This window comes from Scyliorhinus torazame, chromosome 6 (assembly GCF_047496885.1).
Source record: "Scyliorhinus torazame isolate Kashiwa2021f chromosome 6, sScyTor2.1, whole genome shotgun sequence".
NCBI lineage: Eukaryota > Metazoa > Chordata > Chondrichthyes > Carcharhiniformes > Scyliorhinidae > Scyliorhinus > Scyliorhinus torazame.
This window is the reverse complement of record NC_092712.1, coordinates 114,543,495-114,569,317: the sequence shown is the minus strand read 5'-3', so window position 1 is coordinate 114,569,317 and position 25,823 is coordinate 114,543,495. Positions and strand designations below refer to the sequence as shown.

At 44.7% G+C, this 25,823-nt stretch overlaps 2 protein-coding genes across 2 annotated transcripts in view; one reads left to right on the top strand and one right to left on the bottom strand.

Moving 5' to 3' along the window:
- cyp51 (cytochrome P450, family 51) overlaps positions 1-13,761 on the top strand; it is a 55,966-nt gene extending 42,205 nt beyond the window's left edge. The window contains exons 8-10 of the mRNA XM_072508698.1: positions 592-687; positions 11,401-11,569; positions 12,392-13,761. Of these exons, the coding sequence (XP_072364799.1) occupies positions 592-687; positions 11,401-11,569; positions 12,392-12,570 (444 nt within the window). The 3' untranslated portion in view covers positions 12,571-13,761. The remainder of the gene's footprint in view (positions 1-591; positions 688-11,400; positions 11,570-12,391) is intronic.
- A 2,553-nt stretch (positions 13,762-16,314) lies between these two features.
- Positions 16,315-25,823, bottom strand: part of akap9 (A kinase (PRKA) anchor protein 9) — a 395,737-nt gene continuing 386,228 nt past the window's right edge. Inside the window, 2 exon segments of the mRNA XM_072508693.1 lie at positions 16,315-18,325; positions 23,540-23,679. Of these exon segments, the coding sequence (XP_072364794.1) occupies positions 18,282-18,325; positions 23,540-23,679 (184 nt within the window). The 3' untranslated portion in view covers positions 16,315-18,281.

The window sequence follows — 25,823 nt, the reverse complement described above, 5'->3', positions numbered from 1 at the left end:
GTACACAAAAAGAAAAGGAAATAAAACAAAATACATAATAGGGCAACACAACGTACACAATGTAACTAAATAAACACCGGCATCGGGTGAAGCATACATGGGTTTGGTGTTAATGAGGTCAGTCCATAAGAGGGTCGTTTAAGAGTCTGGTAACAGCGGGGAAGACGCTGTTTTTGAGTCTGTTTGTCCGTGTTCTCAGACTTTTGGATTTCCTGCCTGATGGAAGAAGTTGGAAGAGTGAGTAAGCCGGGTGGGAGGGATCTTTGATTATGCTGCCCGCTTTCCCCAGGCAGCGGACGCAAGACTGAGATGGGATTATTTTCTGCAAGGTTGTTAGTAAGGCTGAGTTAGACAGCTTTTTGATCTATAAGGGAGTCAAGGACTCTGGGGGGCAGATGGGAAAGCAGTGTGTCCACACTCAAATCAGCCACAATATTATTGGATGGTGGAAAAGTCTCAAGGGGCCGAATGGTCCACTCCTAATTCTTGTGCTCTTGTAACTGTAAGAGGAAAGGGACAAAGTAGTATAGGACTGGCTTGGGATAGCTTACTGCACAGCCTACATCAATATATTGTTTGGTTCCTTTCTAGCTGAAGGACATGAGTTTGTTGGATCGCTGCTTAAAGGAAACACTGAGGCTTCGTCCTCCAATAATGACAATGATGAGGATGGCAAGAACTCCACAGGTGTGTAACAAGGCTGAGGAAATAAAGGCATGTAACCTCCTGGTTACCTTGGGCGCGATTCTCCGACCCCCCCACCTGGTCGGAGAATCGCCGGAGGCTGGCGTGAATCCCACCCCCACCGTGTCCTGAATTCTCCGCCACCAGAGATTCGGCGGGGGCGGGAATCGCGCTGCGCCGGTCGGCAGAAATCGCATGGGTCGGCGGGCCCACCCCAGGCGATTCTACGGTCCGCGATGGGCCGAAGTACCGCCGCTGTCAACCCACGCCAGCCGGCGTGGATTGAACCACCTTTCGAACGGCGGGACAAGGTGGCGCGGGCCGGCTCCGGGGTCCTGGGGGCGGGGGGGGGGGGGGGGGGGGGGGGGGGGGCGCGGGGCGATCTGGCCCTAAGGGGTGCCCCCACGGTGGCCTGGCCCGCGATCAGGGCCCACCGATCCGCGGGCGGGCCTGTGCCGTGGGGGCACTCTTTTCCTTCCGCCTTCGCCATGGTCTTCACTATGGCGGAGGCGGAAGAGACCCCGTCCACTGCGCATGCGCGGGGATAGCGTGAGCGGCCGCTGACGCTCCCGCGCATGCGTCGCACAACAAAGTTATTTCCGCGCCAGCTGGCGGGGCGCCAAAGGCCTTTCCCGCCAGTCGGCGGGGCGGAAATCACTCCAGCGCGGGCCTAGCCCCTCAAGGTGAGGGCTCGGCCCCATAAGATGTGGAGAATTCCGCACCTTTGGGGCGGCACGATGCCGGACTGATTCGCGCGGTTTTGGGCGCTGGTCGGCGGACATCGCGCCGATTGTGCAGAATCCCGCCCCTTCTGTCAGATTTGGAGGGTACCCCTTTTCGACGTTCTCAGGTAAACATTTGCACTGCATTTATCCGTAAGTGCTAACTTCCCCTGAATAATTGTGCTATGCTGGGTACCACCCAACCAAGCAATTTAAATTGTTAACTTCAGATGGTTCTTCCAGTGTTACAATAATAATCTTTATTATTGTTACAAGTAGGCTTACATTAACACTGCAATGAAGTTACTGTGAAAATCCCCTCGTCGCCACACTCTGGCGTCTGTTCATGTACGCTAATGGAGAATTCAGGATGTCCAATTCACCTAACAGCACGTCTTTCGGGACTTGTGGGAGGAAACCAGAGCGCCGGAAGAAACCCATGCAGAGAAAGTGCAGACTCCGCACAGACAGTGACTCAAGCTCGGAATCGAACCTGGGACCCCGGCGCTGTGAAGTGACAGTGCTAACCCCTATGCTACCGTGCTGCCCATTTAATTAAATAGTTAATCTGAAAAAGTTTAAAAGAACTAAAGCCACTTACAACTTCAATGTAACTATTTTAGATACGCAGATCAATCTCTGCGTGGGACTCGTCTCCCCCCCCCCCCCCCCCCCCCCCCCCCCCCCATGCTCCTGGCCCCCACCCAGTGGACTCTTCACTCTACCACCCCCGCTCCCATGTCTGACCTTGCCCTGATTCCGACCCCACAACCCCCAGTGATGTCCAACCCACCCGCCCACTTACCGTATCCCTGGTCTGTTATTTTCAACTGGGAACCTTTAATCCCACCTGCTTTACAACCACTCGTGAGTGTAAAAAAGAGGATGTGTTTTCCTTTGCTGTAATTGTTTTGGACTCTGATGCTGGGCTCCAGTGACAGTTGTGCTGCCTGGATCTTGTCCAGCATGAGTCAGAAAGGCTGAACAACACAGGTAGACAAAATCTGGCGCAGCTAAATGGGTACGGAATCTGACGCTGATTGCCAATCTTTGGTATTTTGGGCTTTAGAAATGCCCTTGTGGATTCTGTGGAGCTGAGAACCACTGTACTTTTTGTCTTGTAACTTTTCTGAGAATGTATTGGCAAATATTTGCTAACATAAACACAGAGCATTTAATTGTCATGCAAGAATTACTTGTATTGTTCTTTTGAGCCGACACACATTTTACACGTATTTAATGTAAATTGAACTTGCTAACAGGTGTGACCAGCAATTATCCTCAGCTAAAAGTCAGGATTCAATAATCAGAACATCTTTTGTTAATGTTCCTTAATGCTTTAGTGTGTAATTGATTGTTCTAAACTTTGATAAGATACCAGAACGGTCCCAGGTTCTGTAGCTGGGTCCTGCGTGGCTGGATTCTCCGTCTCGTGATGCTGGAAAGGCGAATCGCGATCGGGCAGAGAATGGGGTGTCCGGCCAAAATAGAGGCCACCTGGGAGCCTAATAGAAATTAGGCTCCCAGCTCCCATTCTGGTCGCGCCCCGGTGGCAAAAACAAGGTTTGCTCCCCATGCCGACGGGGGCATACTAAACTGGTATTTGCATACATTTAAATTAATTGAGCGTGTTTGACCCACAATGCTTCAGGCCTCCATTCCCCCCCCCCCACCTTTCCAGGCGAACGTAAGACTTGGTACCATCTACTCCAGGTATCTACAAACTGGAACTGGGCACCATGGCTGCTGAGGGGAGAGAAGGTAAGCAAAGTTTGAAAACTGTTTTAAAAAATTGTAGCGCTTGCAAGGGTGGTGGGGTGGGGGGGGGGGGGGGGGGGGAGGGCTGCCAGGGTGGGGGAGTAGTGGGGAGCAATATGGTGACAGCTCCGTGGACTCGGACTGGACCGCTCTGGATCGGGGGGTGGCCTGGCTCAGATTGCCATTGCTGCAGTATTTGTTTTAAACGCACCCAGTCACTCTGCTGACTGCTCACCGTGTTCTATAAATGTTCACAGAGCCTCTGGTCATTTGGGAGTCTAGCCAGGCTGCCCCTCTGGAAGCCCTCATACCCCAGCTGACCCATCAACAGTATGGGTGTGGCTAAGCTAAATCAGTGACCCACCAGGTGCTGGCATACCTCAGTGAACTCATCAGACGTGCAGCTCCATTGCAGGTGAAGCAGGGGTATAGCAGAACTCATCCCAAACAAAAGACACATGCACCTTGGCCTTTGGCACCCTCCCTGGCACACTGCCCCGCTCAGAGCAGAGGCCTCACCGGTCACGCTATCAACTTGCCCATCCATCAGGACCACCAGCTGTCTCCAAGCTCTGCCTGCCCACTACGCCTATGATCCCATCCATCCTGCCCCTGGTCAGTTTGTTACATGTGTGGCACATCCAGAATCCATATCATACTGCAGCTAAGCTCCCAGCAGATGCAAACATGCCTCGCTCACCACCATTTATAGGACCGGAGTACACCCACCAATGCTCTCCATCTACCTGGCCGCAGCTGCCGCTGCGAATGCACGGAGGCTGGAGGCACAGGGCCTGCTCGCGGAGGACCCTGCACAATGGGAACTTGTCCTGTTTTGTCCACGGGAAGAAGGATGATGACGACTCTCTGTGAGATGAGCTGTGGTGTTCCTCATTATTTGACAAAGTCTGATTCTTGCCTTCAGGACCACATTCCACTATCCACCCGGGCGATCCCTGCATGTGCTGGCCATTCAATCTCACGGGTCTGCGGTGCGGTGGTGGTTATGAGGATGATGTGCAGTGATGGGTCACTCACTGGGTAAGCTGGCCTGCAAGGTGGCCTCACACGTCTGGCCCTGTTCCCTCTGAGGGTGACCCCAGGTGGAATGTTCAAGTGCACTGGGGGCCCTGCCCCACGCCACCCTCACACCTTTCAGACAGAGGCAGGTCGGAATGTTGGTGAGAAGGTGTTTAATTGTGACTCTATACATTATTGTGCCCTGACCTCTACCTCTAATGTGCTGCACCAGTGCCAACTTAACTGGTATATAACTTTTTTATCTTGCGCGCTCTAATGCTCCTAGGTTTGACCCTAGACAGCAAATCAGACGTGGAGGTGGCCTGCTGCATATATCACCACCTGATTCCGGTACTTTTGGCGGCCGTCCTCTGGAGGGCCTGGACTTGGATGGGCCTGGCTGACTTTTGGGTGCAACAGATGACGAGGTTCCCCCTGTTCTGCCCGCTGCTCTTTCCTTCCTCCTCCCTCGGAGTGCTCGATGGTCCCCGGGTTACTCCATGGGATGGAGGTAAGCTCCGGAGGCTGCTCCGCCACATGGTGCTACTGGTCTTGGAGGCCTCACCTCATCTGAACCAGGGACGTGGTGCCCTCAACCATAGAGCACTGAGACTGGGCCAAGTCCCTCAGCGAGTAAGTCATGTCCCTCACTGTCTCAGTCATGACCCTCTGTGACTGACCAATGCTCTTGATGCCCTCAGCCACATCCTTTGTAAATGGGCCAAGCTCTGGAGTGCTACAGCAATGTCCAAGTGGGCCTGGGACTGGGCTCCCCTGTCCTGAGCCTCAGCCATCGACTGCACAGATTGCCCCAAGCGTTAGACGTCTTGACCCATGGCTGAGACTTTTTGACCCAAAGGCTTCTAGCACGGACGCCAACCGTTCAGTGTTGGCCTCGGTACCATACATTGTCGGCACCACCTCCTGCACTTGAAGGCGGTTGGACTCATCCAGCTGCACCTGCAGGTGCTGGGAAGTTGCTGACACCCTCTCCTGTAGATCCTGGCTCTGCGTCTGATTCTCGAAATGGGATCATACTTTCCAGAAGCGCAATACCTATCTAGACTACAGCTGCTTCCTGGGATCGGGCAGCCGTCCGAATGTCCACTCCCTTGGGAGTTCCTACCTCCAACTGATGTGCGCACCAGAAGGTGTCCCAGGAGCCTCTTCACTAAAGTGTCCCACTGAGGTGATAGTCTCTGTGATGGTGGAGGGTGCAGGTGACAGCAGTGACGAAAAGTCAGAGTCTTCTCCTGACCGCTGCTCTAGGGTGTGCTGGAGATCAGGCTAGTGCAGGCATACCTCAGACGGACTGGCCTGGTCTGATGGTGATCCTACAACACAAAAGACAAGAGGCAGTGAGATATTGGGAAGGAGTGCTCAGGAGAGGGGGTGACTCACTTGCTATAGGGACATCATTTTGCATTGGGAACTCACTTGGCCCTGAGATGGTCCTCTCCTGCACCACCCTGGCTAGCTCCAGCGCCCTCTTCGCAGAGGTGAGAGCTCCTGAGGTCCGCGACACCCCCTCCGGTCTTCTACTCTCGCCTATTATGGGCTGCCTTTTCCTCGGGGACACAAAGGACATGGTGAGACCCATGGAGGTGAGTTACAAGGGGGGGTCTGTAGCTGGTGGCATGTAAGTGCAAGCTACCTGGCCAGCTAGGTCAATACAGGTGTTGGGAGTTTGGTAACGGGTGTGATGTGAGGGAGATGCAGGCAGGTGGGTTTTGATTGGCCTCTAGGGGAGTGGGGAGCTGATGTGAGGAGTGAGGGACAGGAGTGATGCCAGGGGAACAGGGGTGGTGACTCATCTGAGCTGCTGTAAGGAGGTCATTCATCTTCTTCCTGCACTGCGTGCCAGTCCGCCTGGAGGGGTTGGCAGCAGTGCCACCTCCTCCCATGCCTGGTTAACAATCGCGGGCTGGAGCCTCCTGGCCACCCTGCGGGAAGAGGGCGTCCTGTCTTTCCTCCACTGCATCCAGTCAAGGTCCAGTCAAGTGATTTCTGGGAGGTAAGTTTCTCCTTTAAAAACACTTGTCTTTGCAGGAGCAGGCCAGTCGATTTCAGCGGGAGCGGAGCAGGCTAGTCAATTTCAGCGGGAGCAGTGCGCAAGTGATTTCTGGGAGGTAAGTTTCTCCTTTAAAAACACTTGTCTTTGCAGGAGCAGGCCAGTCGATTTCAGCGGGAGCGGTGCGTTAGTGATTTCTGGGAGACCTTCACAGGAGCAGGCTAGTCAATTGCAGCGGTAAACACTTACCTGGTCCCGTTTTCGGACCCTCTTTGCTGTTTAAAAAAAAAAAAATTTTTTAGTGTTTAAGGCGGGAACAGGAAGTTTGACCCGCGGACTTCTGGGAAGACCCTCACCAATAAATTCTGGTGGAGAGGAAACCCGAGACACTACACGTGTAGTGTCTCCCACCCGCCCTCCTCCTCTAACCTAATAATAAAACCCATTGGTGTGAGGTAAGTGCCATATTTTATTATTATTATTTTTTTTAAAAAAAATTAATTTAGTTGTTAGCCAGATCTTGGTAGAAAGTTAGAGGGATGGCAGGGAAGGGAGTGCAATGTTCCTCCTGCAGGATGTTTGAGGTGAGGGATGCCGTTAGTGTCCTGCAGGAAGTGCTGCCATCTCCAGCTCCTCCAAGACCGCGTTAGGGAACTGGAGCTGGAGTTGGAAGAACTTCGGATCATTCGGGAGGCAGAGGGGGTCATAGATAGCAGCTTCAGGGAATTAGTTACACCAAAGATTGGAGATAGATGGGTAACTGTAAGAGGGACTGGGAAGAAGCAGTCAGTGCAGGGATCCCCTGCGGTCGTTCCCCTGAGAAACAAGTATACCGCTTTGGATACTTGTGGGGGGGGGACTTACCAGGGGTAAGCCATGGGGTACGGGCCTCTGGCACGGAGTCTGTCCCTGTTGCTCAGAAGGGAAGGGGGGAGAGGAGCAGAGCTTTAGTAATTGGGGACTCTATAGTCAGGGGCACAGATAGGAGATTTTGTGGGAGCGTGAGAGACTCACGTTTGGTATGTTGCCTCCCAGGTGCAAGGGTATGTGATGTCTCGGATCGTGTTTTCCGGGTCCTTAGGGGGGAGGGGGAGAAGCCCCAAGTCGTGGTCCACATTGGCACTAACGACATAGGTAGGAAAGGGGACAAGGATGTCAGGCAGGCTTTCAGGGAGCTAGGATGGAAGCTCAGAACTAGAACAAACAGAGTTGTTATCTCTGGGTTGTTGCCCGTGCCACGTGATAGTGAGATGAGGAATAGGAAGAGAGAGCAATTAAACACGTGGCTACAGGGATGGTGCAGGTGGGAGGGATTCAGATTTCTGGATAACTAGGGCTCTTTCTGGGGAAGGTGGGACCTCTACAGACAGGATGGTCTACATCTGAACCTGAGGGGCACAAATATCCTGGGGGGGAGATTTGTTAATGCTCTTTGGGGGGGTTTAAACTAATGCAGCAGGGGCATGGGAACCTTGATTGTAGTTTTAGGGTAAGGGAGAATGAGAGTATAGAGGTCAGGAGCACAGATTTGACGTCGCAGGAGGGGGCCAGTGTTCAGGTAGGTGGTTTGAAGTGTGTCTGCTTCAATGCCAGGAGTATACGAAATAAGGTAGGGGAACTGGCAGCATGGGTTGGTACCTGGGACTTCGATGTTGTGGCCATTTCGGAGACGTGGATAGAGCAGGGACAGGAATGGATGTTGCAGGTTCCGGGGTTTAGGTGTTTTAGTAAGCTCAGAGAAGGAGGCAAAAGAGGGGGGAGGTGTGGCGCTGCTAGTCAAGAGCAGTATTACGGTGGCGGAGAGGATGCTAGATGGGGACTCATCTTCCGAGGTAGTATGGGCTGAGGTTAGAAACATGAAAGGAGAGGTCACCCTGTTGGGAGTCTTCTATAGGCCTCCAAATAGTTCTAGGGATGTAGAGGAAAGGATGGCGAGGATGATCCTGGATAAGAGCGAAAGTAACAGAGTAGTTATTATGGGAGACTTTAACTTTCCAAATATTGACTGGAAAAGATACAGTTCGAGTACATTAGATGGGTCGTTCTTTGTACAGTGTGTGCAGGAGGGTTTCCTGACACAATATGTTGACAGGCCAACAAGAGGCGAGGCCACGTTGGATTTGGTTTTGGGTAATGAACCAGGCCAGGTGTTGGATTTGGAGGTAGGAGAGCACTTTGGGGACAGTGACCACAATTCGGTGACGTTTACGTTAATGATGGAAAGGGATAAGTATACACCGCAGGGCAAGAGTTATCGCTGGGGGAAGGGCAATTATGATGCCATTAGATGTGACTTGGGGGGGATAAGGTGGAGAAGTAGGCTGCAAGTGTTGGGCACACTGGATAAGTGGAGCTTGTCCAAGGATCAGCTACTGCGTGTTCTTGATAAGTATGTACCGGTCAGGCAGGGAGGAAGGCGTCGAGCGAGGGAACCGTGGTTTACCAAAGAAGTGGAATCTCTTGTTAAGAGGAAGAAGGAGGCCTATGTGACGATGAGGTATGAAGTTTCAGTTGGGGCGATGGATAGTTACAAGGTAGTGAGGAAGGATCTAAAGAGAGAGCTAAGACGAGCAAGGAGGGGACATGAGAAGTATTTGGCAGGTAGGATCAAGGAAAACCCAAAAGCTTTCTATAGGTATGTCAGGAATAAGCGAATGACTAGGGAAAGAGTAGGACCAGTCAAGGACAGGGATGGGAAGTTGTGTGTGGAGTCTGAAGAGATAGGCGAGATACTAAATGAATATTTTTCGTCAGTATTCACTCAGGAAAAAGATAATGTTGTGGAGGAGAATGCTGAGACCCAGGCTAATAGAATAGATGGCATTGAGGTACGTAGGGAAGAGGTGTTGGCAATTCTGGACAGGCTGAAAATAGATAAGTCCCCGGGGCCTGATAGGATTTATCCTAGGATTCTCTGGGAGGCCAGGGAAGAGATTGCTGGACCTTTGGCTTTGATTTTTATGCCATCATTGGCTACAGGAATAGTGCCAGAGGACTGGAGGATAGCAAATGTGGTCCCTTTGTTCAAAAAGGGGAGCAGAGACAACCCCGGCAACTATAGACCGGTGAGCCTCACGTCTGTAGTGGGTAAAGTCTTGGAGGGGATTATAAGAGACAAGATTTATAATCATCTAGATAGGAATAATATGATCAGGGATAGTCAGCATGGCTTTGTGAAGGGTAGGTCATGCCTCACAAACCTTATCGAGTTCTTTGAGAAGGTGACTGAACAGGTAGATGAGGGTAGAGCAGTTGATGATGTGTATATGGATTTCAGCAAAGCGTTTGATAGGCTATTGCAAAAAATACGGAGGCTGGGGATTGAGGGTGATTTAGAGATGTGGATCAGAAATTGGCTAGCTGAAAGAAGACAGAGGATGGTGGTTGATGGGAAATGTTCAGAATGGAGTACAGTCACAAGTGGAGTACCACAAGGATCTGTTCTGGGGCCGTTGCTGTTTGTCATTTTTATCAATGACCTAGAGGAAGGCGCAGAAGGGTGGGTGAGTAAATTTGCAGACAATACTAAAGTCGGTGGTGTTGTCGATAGTGTGGAAGGATGTAGCAGGTTACAGAGGGATATAGATAAGCTGCAGAGCTGGGCTGAGAGGTGGCAAATGGAGTTTAATGTAGAGAAGTGTGAGGTGATTCACTTTGGAAGGAATAACAGGAATGCAGAATATTTGGCTAATGGTAAAGTTCTTGGAAGTGTGGATGAGCAGAGGGATCTAGGTGTCCATGTACATAGATCCCTGAAAGTTGCCACCCAGGTTGATAGGGTTGTGAAGAAGGCCTATGGAGTGTTGGCCATTATTGGTAGAGCGATTGAGTTCCGGAGTCAGGAGGTCATGTTGCAGCTGTACAGAACTCTGGTACGGCCGCATTTGGAGTATTGCGTACAGTTTTGGTCACCGCATTATAGGAAGGACGTGGAGGCTTTGGAGCGGGTGCAGAGGAGATTTACCAGGATGTTGCCTGGTATGGAGGGAAAATCTTATGAGGAAAGGCTGATGGACTTGAGGTTGTTTTCGTTGGAGAGAAGGTTAAGAGGAGACTTAATAGAGGCATACAAAATGATCAGGGGGTTAGATAGGGTGGACAGCGAGAGCCTTCTCCCGCGGATGGAAATGGCTGGCACGAGGGGACATAGCTTTAAACTGAGGGGTAATAGATATAGGACAGAGGTCAGAGGTAGGTTTTTTACGCAAAGAGTAGTGAGGCCGTGGAATGCCCGACCTGCTACAGTAGTGAACTCGCCAACATTGAGGGCATTTAAAAGTTTATTGGATAAACATATGGATGATAATGGCATAGTGTAGGTTAGATGGCTTTTGTTTCGGTGCAATATCGTGGGCCGAAGGGCCTGTACTGCGCTGTATCGTTCTTTGTTCTATGTTAAGGTCCGGGTCCAGGAACCTCGGGTTGGTCTCCTTGCTGCCATCTTCTTGGCTAGAATGGGAGTGATGTGGGGAGTGGGAATACTTATAAACAGTTCCAGCTTGTCAGGCTCTCTAGCACCAATTCTGGCCCCAGCAAATCAAATGACGAAGGGAATGGGAATTGCTCTAGATTCATGTGGGCAGAGTGCTGGCCCATTTGCATGTCCTGAATTGCTCCACAAATTGCACCCCAACGGGAACATGAACCACACAATTATTTACTGCTCTTCAGTTGATTACAGCTCCCTGCTCTCATTATCTTTATCGAAATCAAATGCATAGAATTTACAGTGCAGAAGGGGGCCCCTCGCGCCTGCACCGGCCCTCGGAAAGATTGCCCTACTTCAGCCCATGCCTCATGCCCCAGTAACGTTTTTTGGATACCAAGGGCAATTTATCATGGCAAATCCACCTAACCCACACATCTTTGGACTGTGGGAGGAAACCGGAGCACCCGGAGGAAACCCACGCAGACACAGGGACTCTGCAGTCAGCCAAGCCAGGAATCGAACGTGGGACCCTGGAGCTGTGAAGCAACTGCTAACCGCTGTGCTACCGCGCTGCCCCCACTGTTCTAATCAAACTCAATTATGGATTAACAAGGCCTTAAATAGTAGTGTTTTGAAAAACCTTTCTTCCTGTTTTGTGCAATTGAAACACTTGGAGCAATATTACCTAATAATCTATTGGCATTTCATTCAGTAATTTTACTTGATCTTGTTAGCATTAAGAAACTGAGCAGTATTTGCATTTGAGCTGTTTACAGACTGTAGCTGGCTACACCATTCCTCCTGGTCACCAAGTGTGTGTGTCTCCTACTGTCAACCACCGACTTCGGGACACCTGGATTGAGAGACTTGATTTCAACCCAGATCGCTTTCTTCAAGATAACCCAGCAGCCCTACTAAAGTTTGCATTTGTACCTTTTGGTGCAGGTAGGCCTTATGACTCATGAGCCTCTTCTGAAATTTGGCAAAAACAAATGGTAGTTATCATGCTGACATTTAGATCTTTAAGCAAGTCAAGTGGGTGGATCGCTAGTGAACTAATTCTGGGCAGATGTGGGTTGACCCTGTTGATGTAATTGATACATAACTGAAGATTTAATCATCCCAGAATGGACTTTTCAGGTGATTACAAATAAGTTGCCAGATCAAAATCAAATTAAGCCCATCCTTTTTTTTAACCTGACCCCAATTTACCTGACTTCTCACCATATTATTTCCCTTTCTGAAAATGCATTGTCCATTTCAATAGCAAATTGTACAATAGTACAACGCTCTACAATAGTAAAATATTCCAACTCTTGTGTGAAATGTTGTTTTACTTTACCTTCTTACTCAGGTGTTACTTTTCATCACCTTGAGTGAACAATTTGCTTTCCTAGATTTATTTTACAAATTGTAATTTTTCACAAATAAAATCAAGCCCGACTTAATCTTTATCTAAATTCCTGATACCTGGAATCATTACTGCTCATAATTCTCTGGTGTAAGGTTCTAATCACCTGAACTTAAAAACTCTTTATTTGTGCAATATTTTCTGCTGATGCAGTCCATTACCCTATTGTTATTTTTTAAAAACTGCAGTCAAGGCATGTCGACAATGGTTTCGGGGAGTAATCCATAGTTTTCTCTTTTTTAAGTCCATGACTAATCGAAAGATGCTTCACTTGTCCATTAAACACTTGAGGTTCAACTGCTGTTGAAGAGCTTCACTTCTGAGACTTGTAACTCTTTTTCTTTTTCTCTGTCTAGGTCGCCATCGTTGTATTGGGGAAAATTTTGCATTTGTACAGATCAAGGCTATCTGGTCTACTTTAATTCGGATGTATGAATTTGACCTTGTTGATGGATACTTTCCAACAGTAAATTACACAACTATGATACATACTCCTAATAATCCAATCATCAGATACAAGAGGCGAATGAAATGAGAACTGGACTAATAAAAGTCATTCTTGCTGTTTTTAGTCATTTGATTTTATGGCCCCAAAATTTGTTTCATTGATCTATTGCATGTTTACAACTCAAATGTAAATGAGCTAATTTAGTAATTATACTGCAAGACAATTAATTTCATTTTTAGTATTGAAATCTCAACAGGTAGGAAGCTTTGCCAGCAGTTTTGTCAATGAACAATCTGATGTTTGCTGCTATTAAATAAATAAACAAATGAGGACTTGTTAGCTGGACTCTTAATAAATTATGAACTGCATAATTTAGTTTATTGATAAGTGGATACTGTCTCTTCTGGCAACAATTGAGTCATCTGAAAGTAAGTAGCTGAGTCAGATCCTTTTTTTGATTCCATGCATTCTCAACATATGAACATTCTGCCTACAGCATAAGGCACTTTAACACTAATTTCTCCTGTGACATTTTTAAATAAATATTGAGGAAATGAATTTTTTTTGCAATTTGGGGTATGAGCATGAAAATTAGAATGAGCAATCTGATATTCGTTTGTTATTAATTATTGAATAATTGAGTTCAGAGAAATTGTAGTATGGCCTCTTAACACTGTTGAACGTTTGTGATCCCCAACTTGAGTTTGGGAGGAGAAATATGATTGTTTATAGCTTCATATATCTAGATTTCTTGTAATGTTGGATAAAGTGAACATCTTTACAATGTGTCCAAATGTTTTGTGATTAATGAAAATTGTTAGTGCAACAATCTGATCTTTGAAAAAAAAATGGAGCCCCCTTCAAGCAAAGCCCGCTAATGTCTTTAACATGTAAATGTAAAATAGAAACTAGTGAAATCTTCAGTTGCAGGAAATGTGATGAATTATTTGAAACTTGTTTAGTGTTAGTATTTCTTATGACGGATTAAGCAAGAGATGGCAATTCTTTATCTGCAGAACAACATCAGGGAAAGATACAAACATTAAAGGAAGCTTGAAATGACAAACAAAATGCATTAACATGGTTGAGAGTTCAGTAGGCCAAAAATCAACTCTGGTCTGAAAAAAATTGTAAAGTAGATTTGTGTTTCTAATGTGCAACATTTGTGTTTGAAGGAAGAGTGTTTAATCCAAAACCTGTAAGTGTAATTAAACATGTAAGAGGACATATTGCTACTATGACAATAAAAGACCTTCTGTACAAGTACTTTTTATCCAAGGCCAGACTGAGTGGGTGTTTTTATTCATATGTACACTACTTTATTCAACTGTGGATACTGGAGGTGGAGTTCAGTTTAATTATGTGCTTTATTTTTGCAAGATTACTTACTTGAAGGTGCTTAACAGCGATCAGGAGATGACCAGATAAATAGCTTCAGCATTTAATAATTATTCCTCTACACCTCCCCCCACAAAAAAAAAGATTGATAAGCATGTTACTATACCATCACGCTCCGAATAGAGGTGGAAGTAGTCTTTGAATATTTTTAAGCCATAGGTGGATAGATTATTGGTAAGCAAGAGGGTGGTAGTAGGTTATTGGGGGTTGTGGCGGGGCGGGATGGGTTGTAAGAGCATCGTGGAGTATATTGCAAGGGATTGGTTTAGCTCAGTGGGCTAGACAGTTGGTTTGTGATGCAGAACAAGGCCAGCAGCGTGGGTTCAATTCCCGTACCAGCTGATAATTCTGAATTCTCCCTCAGTGCACCTGAACAAGCGCTGGAATGTGGCGACTAGGGGCTTTTCACAGTAGCTTCTTTGCAGTGTGAATGTAAGTCTACTTGTGACAAAAGAGTATTAAGATCTGAGATTTTTGTTATACACTCTCTATTGGGCAAGTGTGAAAGTTTAATAATGGCTGCCTGATGAGTCCCCATGTTAACGTTTTGTCCGTATAATGCACAACCTAAAGATGGTGATATGGGTATAATTTGTTTCCACATTATTTGAGAAATTAAGGACTGATTAACATTGTGACGCACCAGTTTCAGGGATTTGAATGGCTACTCCCATGTTTGCACATGAGTTAGCACAGTAAATTGAAAAGCAAAATGGCACTGTAGGCATATTTGGGTACAGTGAGAAAATTCAACCCTAACAAAGTGGATTTATGTAATAATGGGTAGCACAAGTGGATAGCACTGGCTTTACAGCGCCAGGGTCCCAGGTTGGGATTCCCTGCTGGGTCACTCTCTGCAAAGTCTGCATGTTCTCCCTGTGTCTGCGTGGGTTTCCTCTGGGTGCTCCTGTTTCCTCCCATAGTCCAAAGACCTGAAGGTTAGGTGGATTGGCCATGATAAATTGCCCTTAGTGACCAAAAAGGTTAGGGGTTATTGGGATAGAGTGGCAGTGAGTCGGTGCAGACTCAATGGGCCGAATGACCACTATGTTCTATAATGAACAAAGGTTAGGCTGAAAGCTATAATTGGGGCCAGATGCTTTTGAGGTGGAGTCCAACCAACGTTAGCCAGAAAACCCCAATATTATGGATTATTCTGAAATTAAGATTCTGAACTCATAAGAAATAGGAACAGGAGGAGGATGTTTGGCCCCTTGAGTCTGCTCCACCATTTAATAAGATCATGGCTGATCCAATATTTCTCATGTCCACTTTCCTGCCATAAAACTGTATGACAGGAGTAGAGTTAGGCAACTCGACCTCCACAGATTCACCACCCTCTGGCTGAAGAAATTCCTCCTCATCTGTTTTAAAGGATCGTCCGTTTAGTCTGAGATGGTGTCCTCTGGTTCTAGGTTTTCCTACAAGTGGAAACATCCTCTCCACGTCCACTCCCCATAACCTTTTTATTTAAAATTTAGCGTACCCATTTTTATTTTCCAATTAAAGGGCAATTTAGCATAGCCAATCCACCAACCCTGCACATCTTTCGATGAACAGCTTCAAATCAGTACCCACTGCAAGCTCTGGCAATCTGCAGTTAAATGAAAAGAAATATTTCCAAATACTCAAACTCTTTCTTTGCCCACATATTTCATGACTGGTTTTCCCAGCCATGGTGATCTATACACGATATAGGATTAAGTGACCTATTATATGATTCTTGTATACTCTGGATTCACCACCTCTTTATACATATTTATCATTACTCCTTTGGTTTTGAACTCTGCACTATTCATAACAACCAAAATACTGTTGGCCCTTTTCTTAATCTGCACGCACATTTTTATGGAATATGTGTTTGAAATCCAAAGTTTTTCTGTTCATTCTGAGAAATTTCATTCCTCGATATGCCTCGGCAGTCTTGATCAGGTTAACCCACTGTATGCCAGCCCACCCTATGCAAGAGTGAAGGAACCATTTGCAACAAGAAAAGATTTGAAAATCCACCAGGTAGGTATACAAGTGTATGGATACATTTGTAAGAAGATTTATTTTTGCATCTCTGGCAAAGTCACATTTTCTGTTTGCTACTTTGAGGGCATAACATATTCAAGTAGAGGCTTTGTGTTTTATGCTGTTTACAACACTAACAACTATGGAGGAAGTACTTCCAATATTAGAAATCAAAACAGAAAATGCCAGATACTCAGCAGGTCAGGCAGCTTCTCTGGAGAAAGTTAATTCTTTCTCTACAGATGTTGCGAGAAATGCTGAGTATCTCCAGCGTTTTCGGTTTTGATTTCTGATTTCCAGCATCTGCAGTGTTTTGCTTTGTTTCAAGAATTGAAACTTATTAACACCATGCTATTTGGTAAGGTGCAGGAGAGACTGATGGCATTCAAAGTTATTTGGACAAATTAAATAGATAGGTTAAGGAATAACAAACTTTAATGTAGATAAATATAAAGCAACATGCATTGTTACAGGAAACATGAAACTGGTATACAATAAACTGATTTGATTTTTGAAACAGCACTTTTGTACAGTAACTGTTACGTGGGGAAACAGCGATGAAATGAAAATCGCTTATGTCACAAGTAAACTTCAAATGAAGTTACTGTGAAAAGCCCCTAGAGATGAATAATCACTTGTTTTTGGTGGTATTTATGAACAAACATTGGTCAGGACACCAGGAACCATTTCCATTCTTGAAATAGCGGCATGGGAAGTTTGATGATCATCTAAATAAACAGATGGGATCTTGCTTTAACTTTCATCCACAGAACACTGCCCATTAGACAAAAGATTTGGTACCATTCTTGAACATTCACCAAAATAATCCAGTTGCAGACACCAAAATAATCCAGTTGCAGACAGTTAATTATCAATAAAACTAATAACATACTGGTTTATACCGGCGGCAACTGACCATGTTCTAACTACAAAAAATGGGCACATGTACAATTTTGGTCACTCCAACTATGAAAACCCAGTTCATGCATTTTAAAGGGTTCAGTGAGGACCAACAAGCACACATCGATGGTTTATGATCAAGTTATGAAGATAAGCTTAAAGAATTTAACTAACATTCCCTCCCTACGCCAAGGCCCCATTGGCTGCCCTACACATGAGATCATGAAACTGGGACCTCTTCATCTGCATTACTCAGCCTTAATCAGGTGAATCATCAGGAAAGTTGATTTGGTGTTGATAAATAGTGGCAGGTTATTTAACTTCCATGACTTCCAGTACTACAGGATATTTGTACAAAATTGACAAATTTCAGTACAACTAATAAATATTTCAATAAGCTTTTAAACCTTAGTTTCCTGAGTAGATAATTTAGTGCACCTAAGAGAACAAAGCAAGAGTACAGACTTTGAAAGTTCTTGGATTAATTCACTCCTTTTAATAAGTTGGATGTATGTGGTTAAAGGCAGTATTGACTGTTTTAAGGCTATGCATTGAGACGATTCAATAAATACTCTGGACATCTGGACTGTAGTTCTGCAGTAACCATGGTGAGGTCTAATTTGGAAACATTCGCAGATTGAGAGAGAAAAAAAACAAATTAAGCAGAGCCTCAATCTTGGAAGGGACAATATCCCTATGACTGTTTCTACTTGTTGCTCACATTATAGGTTAAGGATCTTGTGAAAAGGATGGGAAAACATAGCTGCAGATAGATATCCACTGATAAGATTTACAACCAACACAAGGGAATATAATAAAACACATTTTGGATCAGGTTTCAGGAGTCTAATGTATCAAAAGATCTAATTTCAGTTTCCAAAAGGTGGAACATAAAACTGCCCTTTCAACAAGTTAAATAAAAGGAGAGTCTGACTTAAAGTTAAAATTCAATAGGCAGGCTAACTTATCTTCATACATGTACTTCACCGAAAAAGTGGCAAATTTCAGAAATCTGAATTTAGAATTCATATTTATTTTAGTATTTTGACAAAATGCCCATATAATTCAAAACTTCTACCATTACAAAAATAATTCCTCTACAAACTGTGTACTGTCCACAATGCCATAGCTATTTATGGACCATGTAGTGTAAAGCTCAGCAGCCATTAGCAGGACTACAGTGAACTTGGAACCATTTAATAAACATTTTTCCTTCCACCCTTTAAATAAAGTGTTAAGTTACAATCATGTTTAAATTAGCATTCCACAAATATACACATTGTTTCAACAGATTGCATTGTGCACAATGTAAGTTTAAACTTATATAAAGAATAAAACTCATTTAAATTATTTAATTTGAACTTGCAGGCAAGACATATTTCCATTATCAAATCCATGATGGTCCCACAATATACATAAAATAGAAAAACAAAGCCCAGCTTCAAAAGCAATTTAGTTTCAAGTCAAAATCTGTTTCCAAGCCACTATCTTCTCGTCCCACTGTACATCTGAGCATAAGTTGTTGAGCCTAAAGTAGGGAGAACAAACTGGTTAAAAATAATGTTGTACACACTGTAAACATCAATCACTTCATATTGGAAAATAAACAAACAGAAGTGTGGTATAAAGTCACCCATTTAAAAAACAAGCTGATTCTCTTGCGAAGGGCTTTCACAGGCTTGGAATGAATTCTGAATCTTTTTAAAACTAACAACATTATTGTCATATGTAGCATCTTTGAGAAAAAGACTCACCGATGATTACTGCTTCATGAATTTTCAACAACTGTCCTATGTGTTAGGGCTGGATACTGATAAGTATTCATTTGTTTTTGAGAAAGATTGAAAATAAACAACCTACTGTACTGGTAGTTATTAGTAACATATTTAATACACATGATAAAACTTCAGCAACAATGAATCCTAACTGAAACTTAAGTCTCCCTCAAATAATTGTTCTTACACTGTAAACAGAAGGGAAACTATGGGTAACATCTATCAGTATACGTTTTGCATGTACTATTAAGATTCCCATTTGATAAGTTTTATTAATTTCTGCAAATCCACAAATTCCATCCATCGATGTAATCTTATGGACAGAGATGATTCATTTTGTAGTCCATTTTGAAGTCCATCAGGGTATGTGATTTGACTTTCACAAATCACAGCACACAATGAGCTCATGGACAATGGTCATAAACTAACACCAACTTTAAGTCTAAATACTTCAGCTGTATGTGTAGTTTTTTTTCCTGTTTTTTTTTTAAATTTAGAGTACCCAATTCATTTTTTCCAATTAAGGGGCAATTTAGCGTGGCCAATCCACCTAGCCTGCACATCTTTGGGTTGTGGGGGCGAAACCCACGCAAACACGGGGAGAATGTGCAAACTCCACACGGACAGTGACCTAGAGCCGGGATCGAACCTGGGACCTCGGCGCCGTGAGGCTGCAGGGCTAACCCACTGTGCCACCGTGCTGCCCACTATGTGTAGTTTAAAGTATGGGCTGGTCAACTTTCGTCTTGTCATTGGAGATGAAGCATAAAAATGCACTATTATTTTGTGATACCCATAATGTGGGAATGAAATAATTTGATATCAAAACGGATAATAAAATGTGGATTTACAGCTTTGGAAATAGGCGAGTGTCGCTTGAATGTTAACAGTTTTAAAGTCAGTTATGGGAGCCTTTCAGGCATGGTGGGTAAAGTACTATGGGAACTCACCTATCAAATTGTTAAAGCCTAATTGCTTTCACAGCTTGGATAAACAAGGCATTAAGGAGATAGCAAAACAGACAAGGAGTCATCCCTGCTGAGCATGAAGGCCATGACTACGGGGATAAAGGGCCACCTGTGTAAGACATTGTGTTTTTTCTGTAACTGATTGAGTGGTGTGTGTAAGACCTAGTATTTTTCTATAAACCAGAAATATAAATTGTGCTTAAAAAAAACGTCCGGGTGAGCAGTTCTTGGAAGGACAGCAAGGAGTGACCTCCCACCATATGTTGAATAAAGACCTTGGTTACAGGAACTCCTACACTAGAGTGGTCTCAACTTTAAACCACAACACCTAAGCTTTGAGAGCAAGATTGTTTTTTATCGTACATGTTCAAAAAGATGTAGTTTTCGAGGAGTACCCCTTACAATCGGCATTTGAGAGGTGAATTTCAGAGTATAGGGAATTATGGGACAGAAGAAAAGTTTAAACTGCAACTTTGCAACAAATAATGTAATCCTCTATTGTTATATACCGTACAGAAGATGTCTGGTGCAGCTTCAGAGAAAAGGGTTAACTAACAAAATGTTAGAAGGATTGGGAAGAGACATTAATTTCGTACTATCTTCTGCAGATTATTAGGCTCTTGAAAAATGGCTCATTCATTTCCTCATGACTGTTGGCCTGGCCTAAATATGCTTGTCCCTGTAAGTCCTGCAGCATATCTTCCATGGGTTCCAATCCTGTGTACACAATTGATTATGTGAAACCAGTAGAGTCAAGTTGAACTTGGAGGTTGACTTGGCTTAAGGATATTATTGGCTAGATACCTTTGACAATGCCAGCATGTGGCGTTGTATTCGGCGGGACCTCAGAAGGGCATGACTCTCAGAGGTATAGAATCAAAATTCCCACAGCTGAAGTAACAAGACGTCAACGCCAAACGCTACCTAATGACACAGGAGGCATTACAGCAACCGCTAACCTGGGCATTGAACTTCCTCAGGATGAACAGTAGGAAGGCATTGCAACATTTTCTTCACTGCTGGGGGCCATTAGTGGGAAATATCACATCAAAGAATCATGGTTACACAAGCTTGACGGTGGATATTCCTTGCCAGTCGCTTTCGCCAAAGTCACATCTAAGCCAGCATGGCTTTTCGTTACCAGCACGATTACAGGTAGGCACAATTGACTTTGGTAAAGAAATCATCAACTATGAGTAGTTCCTGGTTATTTCTTCTGGCTGCAAGTTTTTGGTGCTTTCTATAGTGTTAAGTTTCAAAATTCTACAGGGTGCAGTGTGATAGATGCTGAAATGTTTTCAGTGGACTTCAAGGCTTCTGCAAAAATAAAGTGTTCCCAGGTATGGATAGATATTAGGCCTTCCTCTTGGAATAGAGTGTGACTGTAAGAATAGGAAGAAGTCACACAGCCATGAAGAGGATGAGGAGAAGGGAGAGACGAGAAAGGGGAGAAGAGCTCTTGACAAAGAGTTACATCAGTCCAGAGTATTCAGGAAACAAATTTTCTACTTGGACCTTAGCGAGGAGCAGTGTGCAAGACTCTGCACTTCACTGAGTAAGTGATCACTGGAATATGCAAAAAGCTCCAGCCTCAGAGTAGGTTGATTGTGACGATGAACTTTAATGAGTCTGATTCCATGCTGGATGTTGGATATGAGCAACATCTCACAGTTGGAAACTAACTGTTACATAAAGGATGTCAATGAGGCTCTCTATTCCAAGCAAGCTCACTTCATTTTGCATTCTCTTGCCAGAGACATGCAGACAAAATGAGGTTTTGTTCAGTTTGGAGGCTTTTTTGTGGTGCAGTATGCCACTTACTGCAAGAGTATTGTCATACGGTTGTCACATGTTAACTCTGCCATGTATCAGAGTCAAAAGGCATTGCACTCTCTCAACATCCAGCTGACGTTTGACCACCACTGCATCATGCAGACAATGCCTCATATCCTGGCAGCATTGATTCCTTCATTCTGCAACATTCTGCTGTGTCAGCAGCATTTCCACGACCGAGGCTATTGGACAACAAAGGCTATCTGCCAATGGCTCATGTCTCCAGTAGCAGCTCACACACAACATTCAGACAATGAGTGCCACACTGCCATATGAAATATGATACAGCAAGCCATAGGCAATCTGAAGCAATGACTCCTCTGCCAGGATCATTCTGGATGAGCCCTGCAGATGTGGCATAGCAGAGATCAAATGTGTAATGCTATATTGCAGTTTCACAACCTTATCCTGAATGGATGTCCCTTGATACCTGCTTTCGGGTGAGAAGCGAGGTGGTGGCGGCAGTGGAAGAGGAAGGAAGAAAGCAATTTAAATAGCGCCTTTCTGCCTAGGTTGTTTATGAAGACTTCATATAGTTACTGCCACCATTAACTATAGGCCCAATTCCCTATTCACCAATAATCCCACTCTCCTTAACTTCCCTCAGTCACTGACCATCACATCATAGAATCCCTATAGTGCAGAAGGAGGCCATTTGTCCCATCGAGTCTGCACCGACCCTTTAAAAAGCACCCTACCTAGGCCCAATCCCCCGTCATCCTCTTTGCCAATGTAAAAACAAAAGCCACTACAAAATTAACATTCCAACCAAATTTATAAATCAAATCATGCCATATTGCGTACAAAAGTAAATTTAATCACCCTTCTACAATCCTAGAGTGCCCGCCTTCAATTCTCATCTGCCAATCCATTTGCTCCTACAGTGTTACCGCAGTGGCTAGTGGAAGGCTGCTGACTTTAGTGAAGGAAACTGAAGATGGACTTAGAGGATAACCTCGAGCATCATTTCAACATCGGTGGCAGCAATCTGGGTTGGCTGGCTGATAGCAAGGGAGTAGCACTGCGGCAGCGGTAGGTTTGTGAATGCAATCAGCCTGAGTGAGGACAGCAGATCTCCACTTCGTTTGGCCATTGCTACTTCCCTGGTGTTTTGCTTCAGCAATCCTAGCAATCTGTTGGAGGACAAATTGTTGAACTTCTCTGACACCCTGAAAGTCACTTTAAACTTTGGTATTTGCAGCCATGATGGCAGAAAGCTGAGCTTGCATAACTTCAGTCGTAGCTTCAACTGCAGCACTTGGCTTTGATGGAAGATGCTTGTGCTGCAGGGAATTTGCATTTATCAGTCTTCAGACTCTTCACTATGGTGGAGTTCACAACTGTGCTGATGAAGTTGGTCACCACTTCCATGCCAGAAATGTTAGATTCCAAGCACTGTGCAACCCTATGACTAAGATGGTGCCAGACTGCTTCATGCTTCTTGATGAACATGGACTTTCTGACGGGTCTCCAAATACACCAGACACTTTTTTGTGTATTCCAAGCAACCTTTGTCTGTAGCCACCTTCACCAGATATCTTATTTGACTTCCCTGAATCAGAACCCACTTGCAATCCCATCCGCGAGTGACATCCCAGCTCAGCTACTTTGCTCCCTGCTCTGATCGCATCACACATTTGCCTAATATGTCACCACATACAAATCCATCTTTAATTTATCCACTAGGATATCGTGTCAGTATTTGAACTGGTGGCTAGTGACATACCCAGCAATGATGGTGCTTGGGACATTATCTGTAAGGTATGATTCTGTGAGTATGACTATGTTAGGCTGTTGCTTGACAAGCCTGTGAGACTGCTCTCCCATTTTCATCAGTTAGTAAGAAGGTCTTTGCAGGGTCGACAGGGTTGAGTTTGGCACTGCCATTTCCGGTGTCTTGGTTAGTGGCAGGTAGTCTGTCAGTTGTCATTCCTCATCAAGTTTCTAGGTTTTGACACAACTGAGTGACTTGCTAGGCCATTTCAAAGGGGAATTAAGCGTCAACCACATTGCTGTGATTTGGTGTCAGATGTTGGCCAGACCAGGTAAAGGCAGCAGCAAGGACAGCAGATTTCCTTTCCTGAAGAGCATGAGTTAATTATCTAGATTACTTTAGCTTTCAAACCCCCAGAGAGACAAAGTTGATCTGCACTGAAAATACATTACCTGATTGCACACTTCCCAGTCGTCTCTGCAATGATTCCAATCTATTAATGTAATCTGTTAAAGCTCTGTCAGGATCATAGCTTTGGAGATGTGAGGATGCCAAAGAGCCTGGATTAGACTCAAGTAGATTTGATTGATACCTAGGACAGATTATTAAAAAAGGTCAGATACCTAGATCCACAGTTCAGATTAACATCAAGTTGACACAGTAATTATTTGCTATTGATCTGATGCTAGAGAAATAGCAAATCCATAAATCAACAGAGGATGACAGGAGCTAATGTATGAATTACAACGACCCTCACAAACATTTGTTTATTGAGACACAAACAACAAGGTGGCTATACTGCCATATAAATACTGTGGCTACAAGAGGTCAGAGGCTGGGAATTCTGTGACAGTGAACTCTCACCTCCTGACTCCCCACCATCTACAAGGCGCAAGTCAGGAGTGTGTTGGAAACATTCCACTTGCCTGAATGAGAGTAGCTCCAATAATACCCAAGAAGCTTGACACCATCCAGGAAAAAGGAACCCATCTGATTGGCATCCCATCCACCTCCTAAACATTCACTCCCTCCAGTACTGACGAACAATAACAGCAACAAGATGCACTGTAGAAACTCACCAAAGCTCCTTCGACATCACCTTGCCAAACCCATGAGAGCACACATTAAATAGGAGCAGGAGTGGACCACACGGTCTTTCGAGCCTCCTCCGCTATTCAATAGGATCATGGTTAATCCTGGACTTAACTCTCCTTATTCCTTAATTCTCTCAGACACCAAAAGTCTGCATATCCCAGTCTTAAATATATTCAACAATGGAGCATCCATAATCTCGCACAGAGAATTCCAAAGATTAATAACACTTGGAGTGAAGGTCTCCTCCTCTCAGTCCGAAATGATCCGCCCCCAATCTCAATACTGTGCCCTCATGTTTTGGATTTTCTGATCAATGGAAACAAACTTTCAGCATATACCTTATCAGAGTTTTGTAGATTTCCATACGATCACCTCTCATTCTTCTAAATTCCAGAGAATATAAGTCCAAAGTAGTCATCCTCTCATCATAGGACAACCCCCTTATCCCAGGAATCAATTAGTGAAGCTTCACAGTATTGATTCCAATGCAAGTATATCCTTTCCTCAATGTGGAGACCAAACCTGCACAGAGTATTCCAGATGTGGTCTCACAATGTACAATAGCAACAAGACTTCTGTATTCTTGTCCTCCAATCCCCTCACTATAAAGGTCAAAATGCAATTTGTCTTCCTAATTGCTTGCAGAACCTGCATGCTAGCTTCTTGCATTCCTTGTATGAGCACTCTCAATGCTCTTTGAGCATCATCATTTATAATAATAAAAACAGAAAATGCAGGATAAACTCAGCAAGCCTGGTTGCATCTGTGGAGGGAGAAACAGAGCCAACATTTCGAGTCCATGACGTTCGACAGAACATTTCAATATTTACAAGTTTCACATCATTTTAAAAAATTGTGCTTTCCTATTCTTACAACCAAAAGTGAATCTCTTCACATTCTCCTACATTATGCAATATCTACCAGCCCATTCTCTTTACCTGTCTAAATCTCTTTGCCATCTCTATGTGTCCTCCCCACAGTTTACCTAGTTTTGTATTAATAAACTTAGTCTCTGACTCTTCATCCAAGTCATTAATATAGATTGCAAATAGTTGAGGCCCCATCATTTATCCTTGCAGCAATGCCATGATTTCCACCACCTAGAATGACAAGGGCAACAGATACTTGGGAGCACCGCCACCTGCAAGTTCCCCTCCAAGCCACTCCACATCTTGACTCGGAATTTTATCACAATTCCTTCACTGTTGCTGGGTCAAAGTCCTGGAATTCTTATCCTAACAATAGTGTGTGTACCTACACACACGTGACTGCAGCTGTTGGGAAGGGTTCAAATTAATGTGACAGGGGGATGGGAAGTGATGCAGGAAGTCGGAGGGAAGTAAAGTGGGGACAGAAACAAAAGGCAGTGAGGGGAAAAGTGAAAGGCAGAGAGACGAAAGTCAAAAATCAAAAAGGGCCACAGTACAGAGACTGTGGATAACTCAGTGAATGGGTCCAGTAAGGCTAAGAGAAATAAAACAAAGGGAGAATGTACAAGGCATGACCGGACAGATGGTCTGAGAAAGCAGGTAGAGAGCAAAGGAAGTCTGGATTAAACTGCATTTATTTCAATGCAAGAGGCCTTACAGGCAAAGCAGATGAACAAAGGGCATGGATGGGTACATGGGACTGTGATATTAT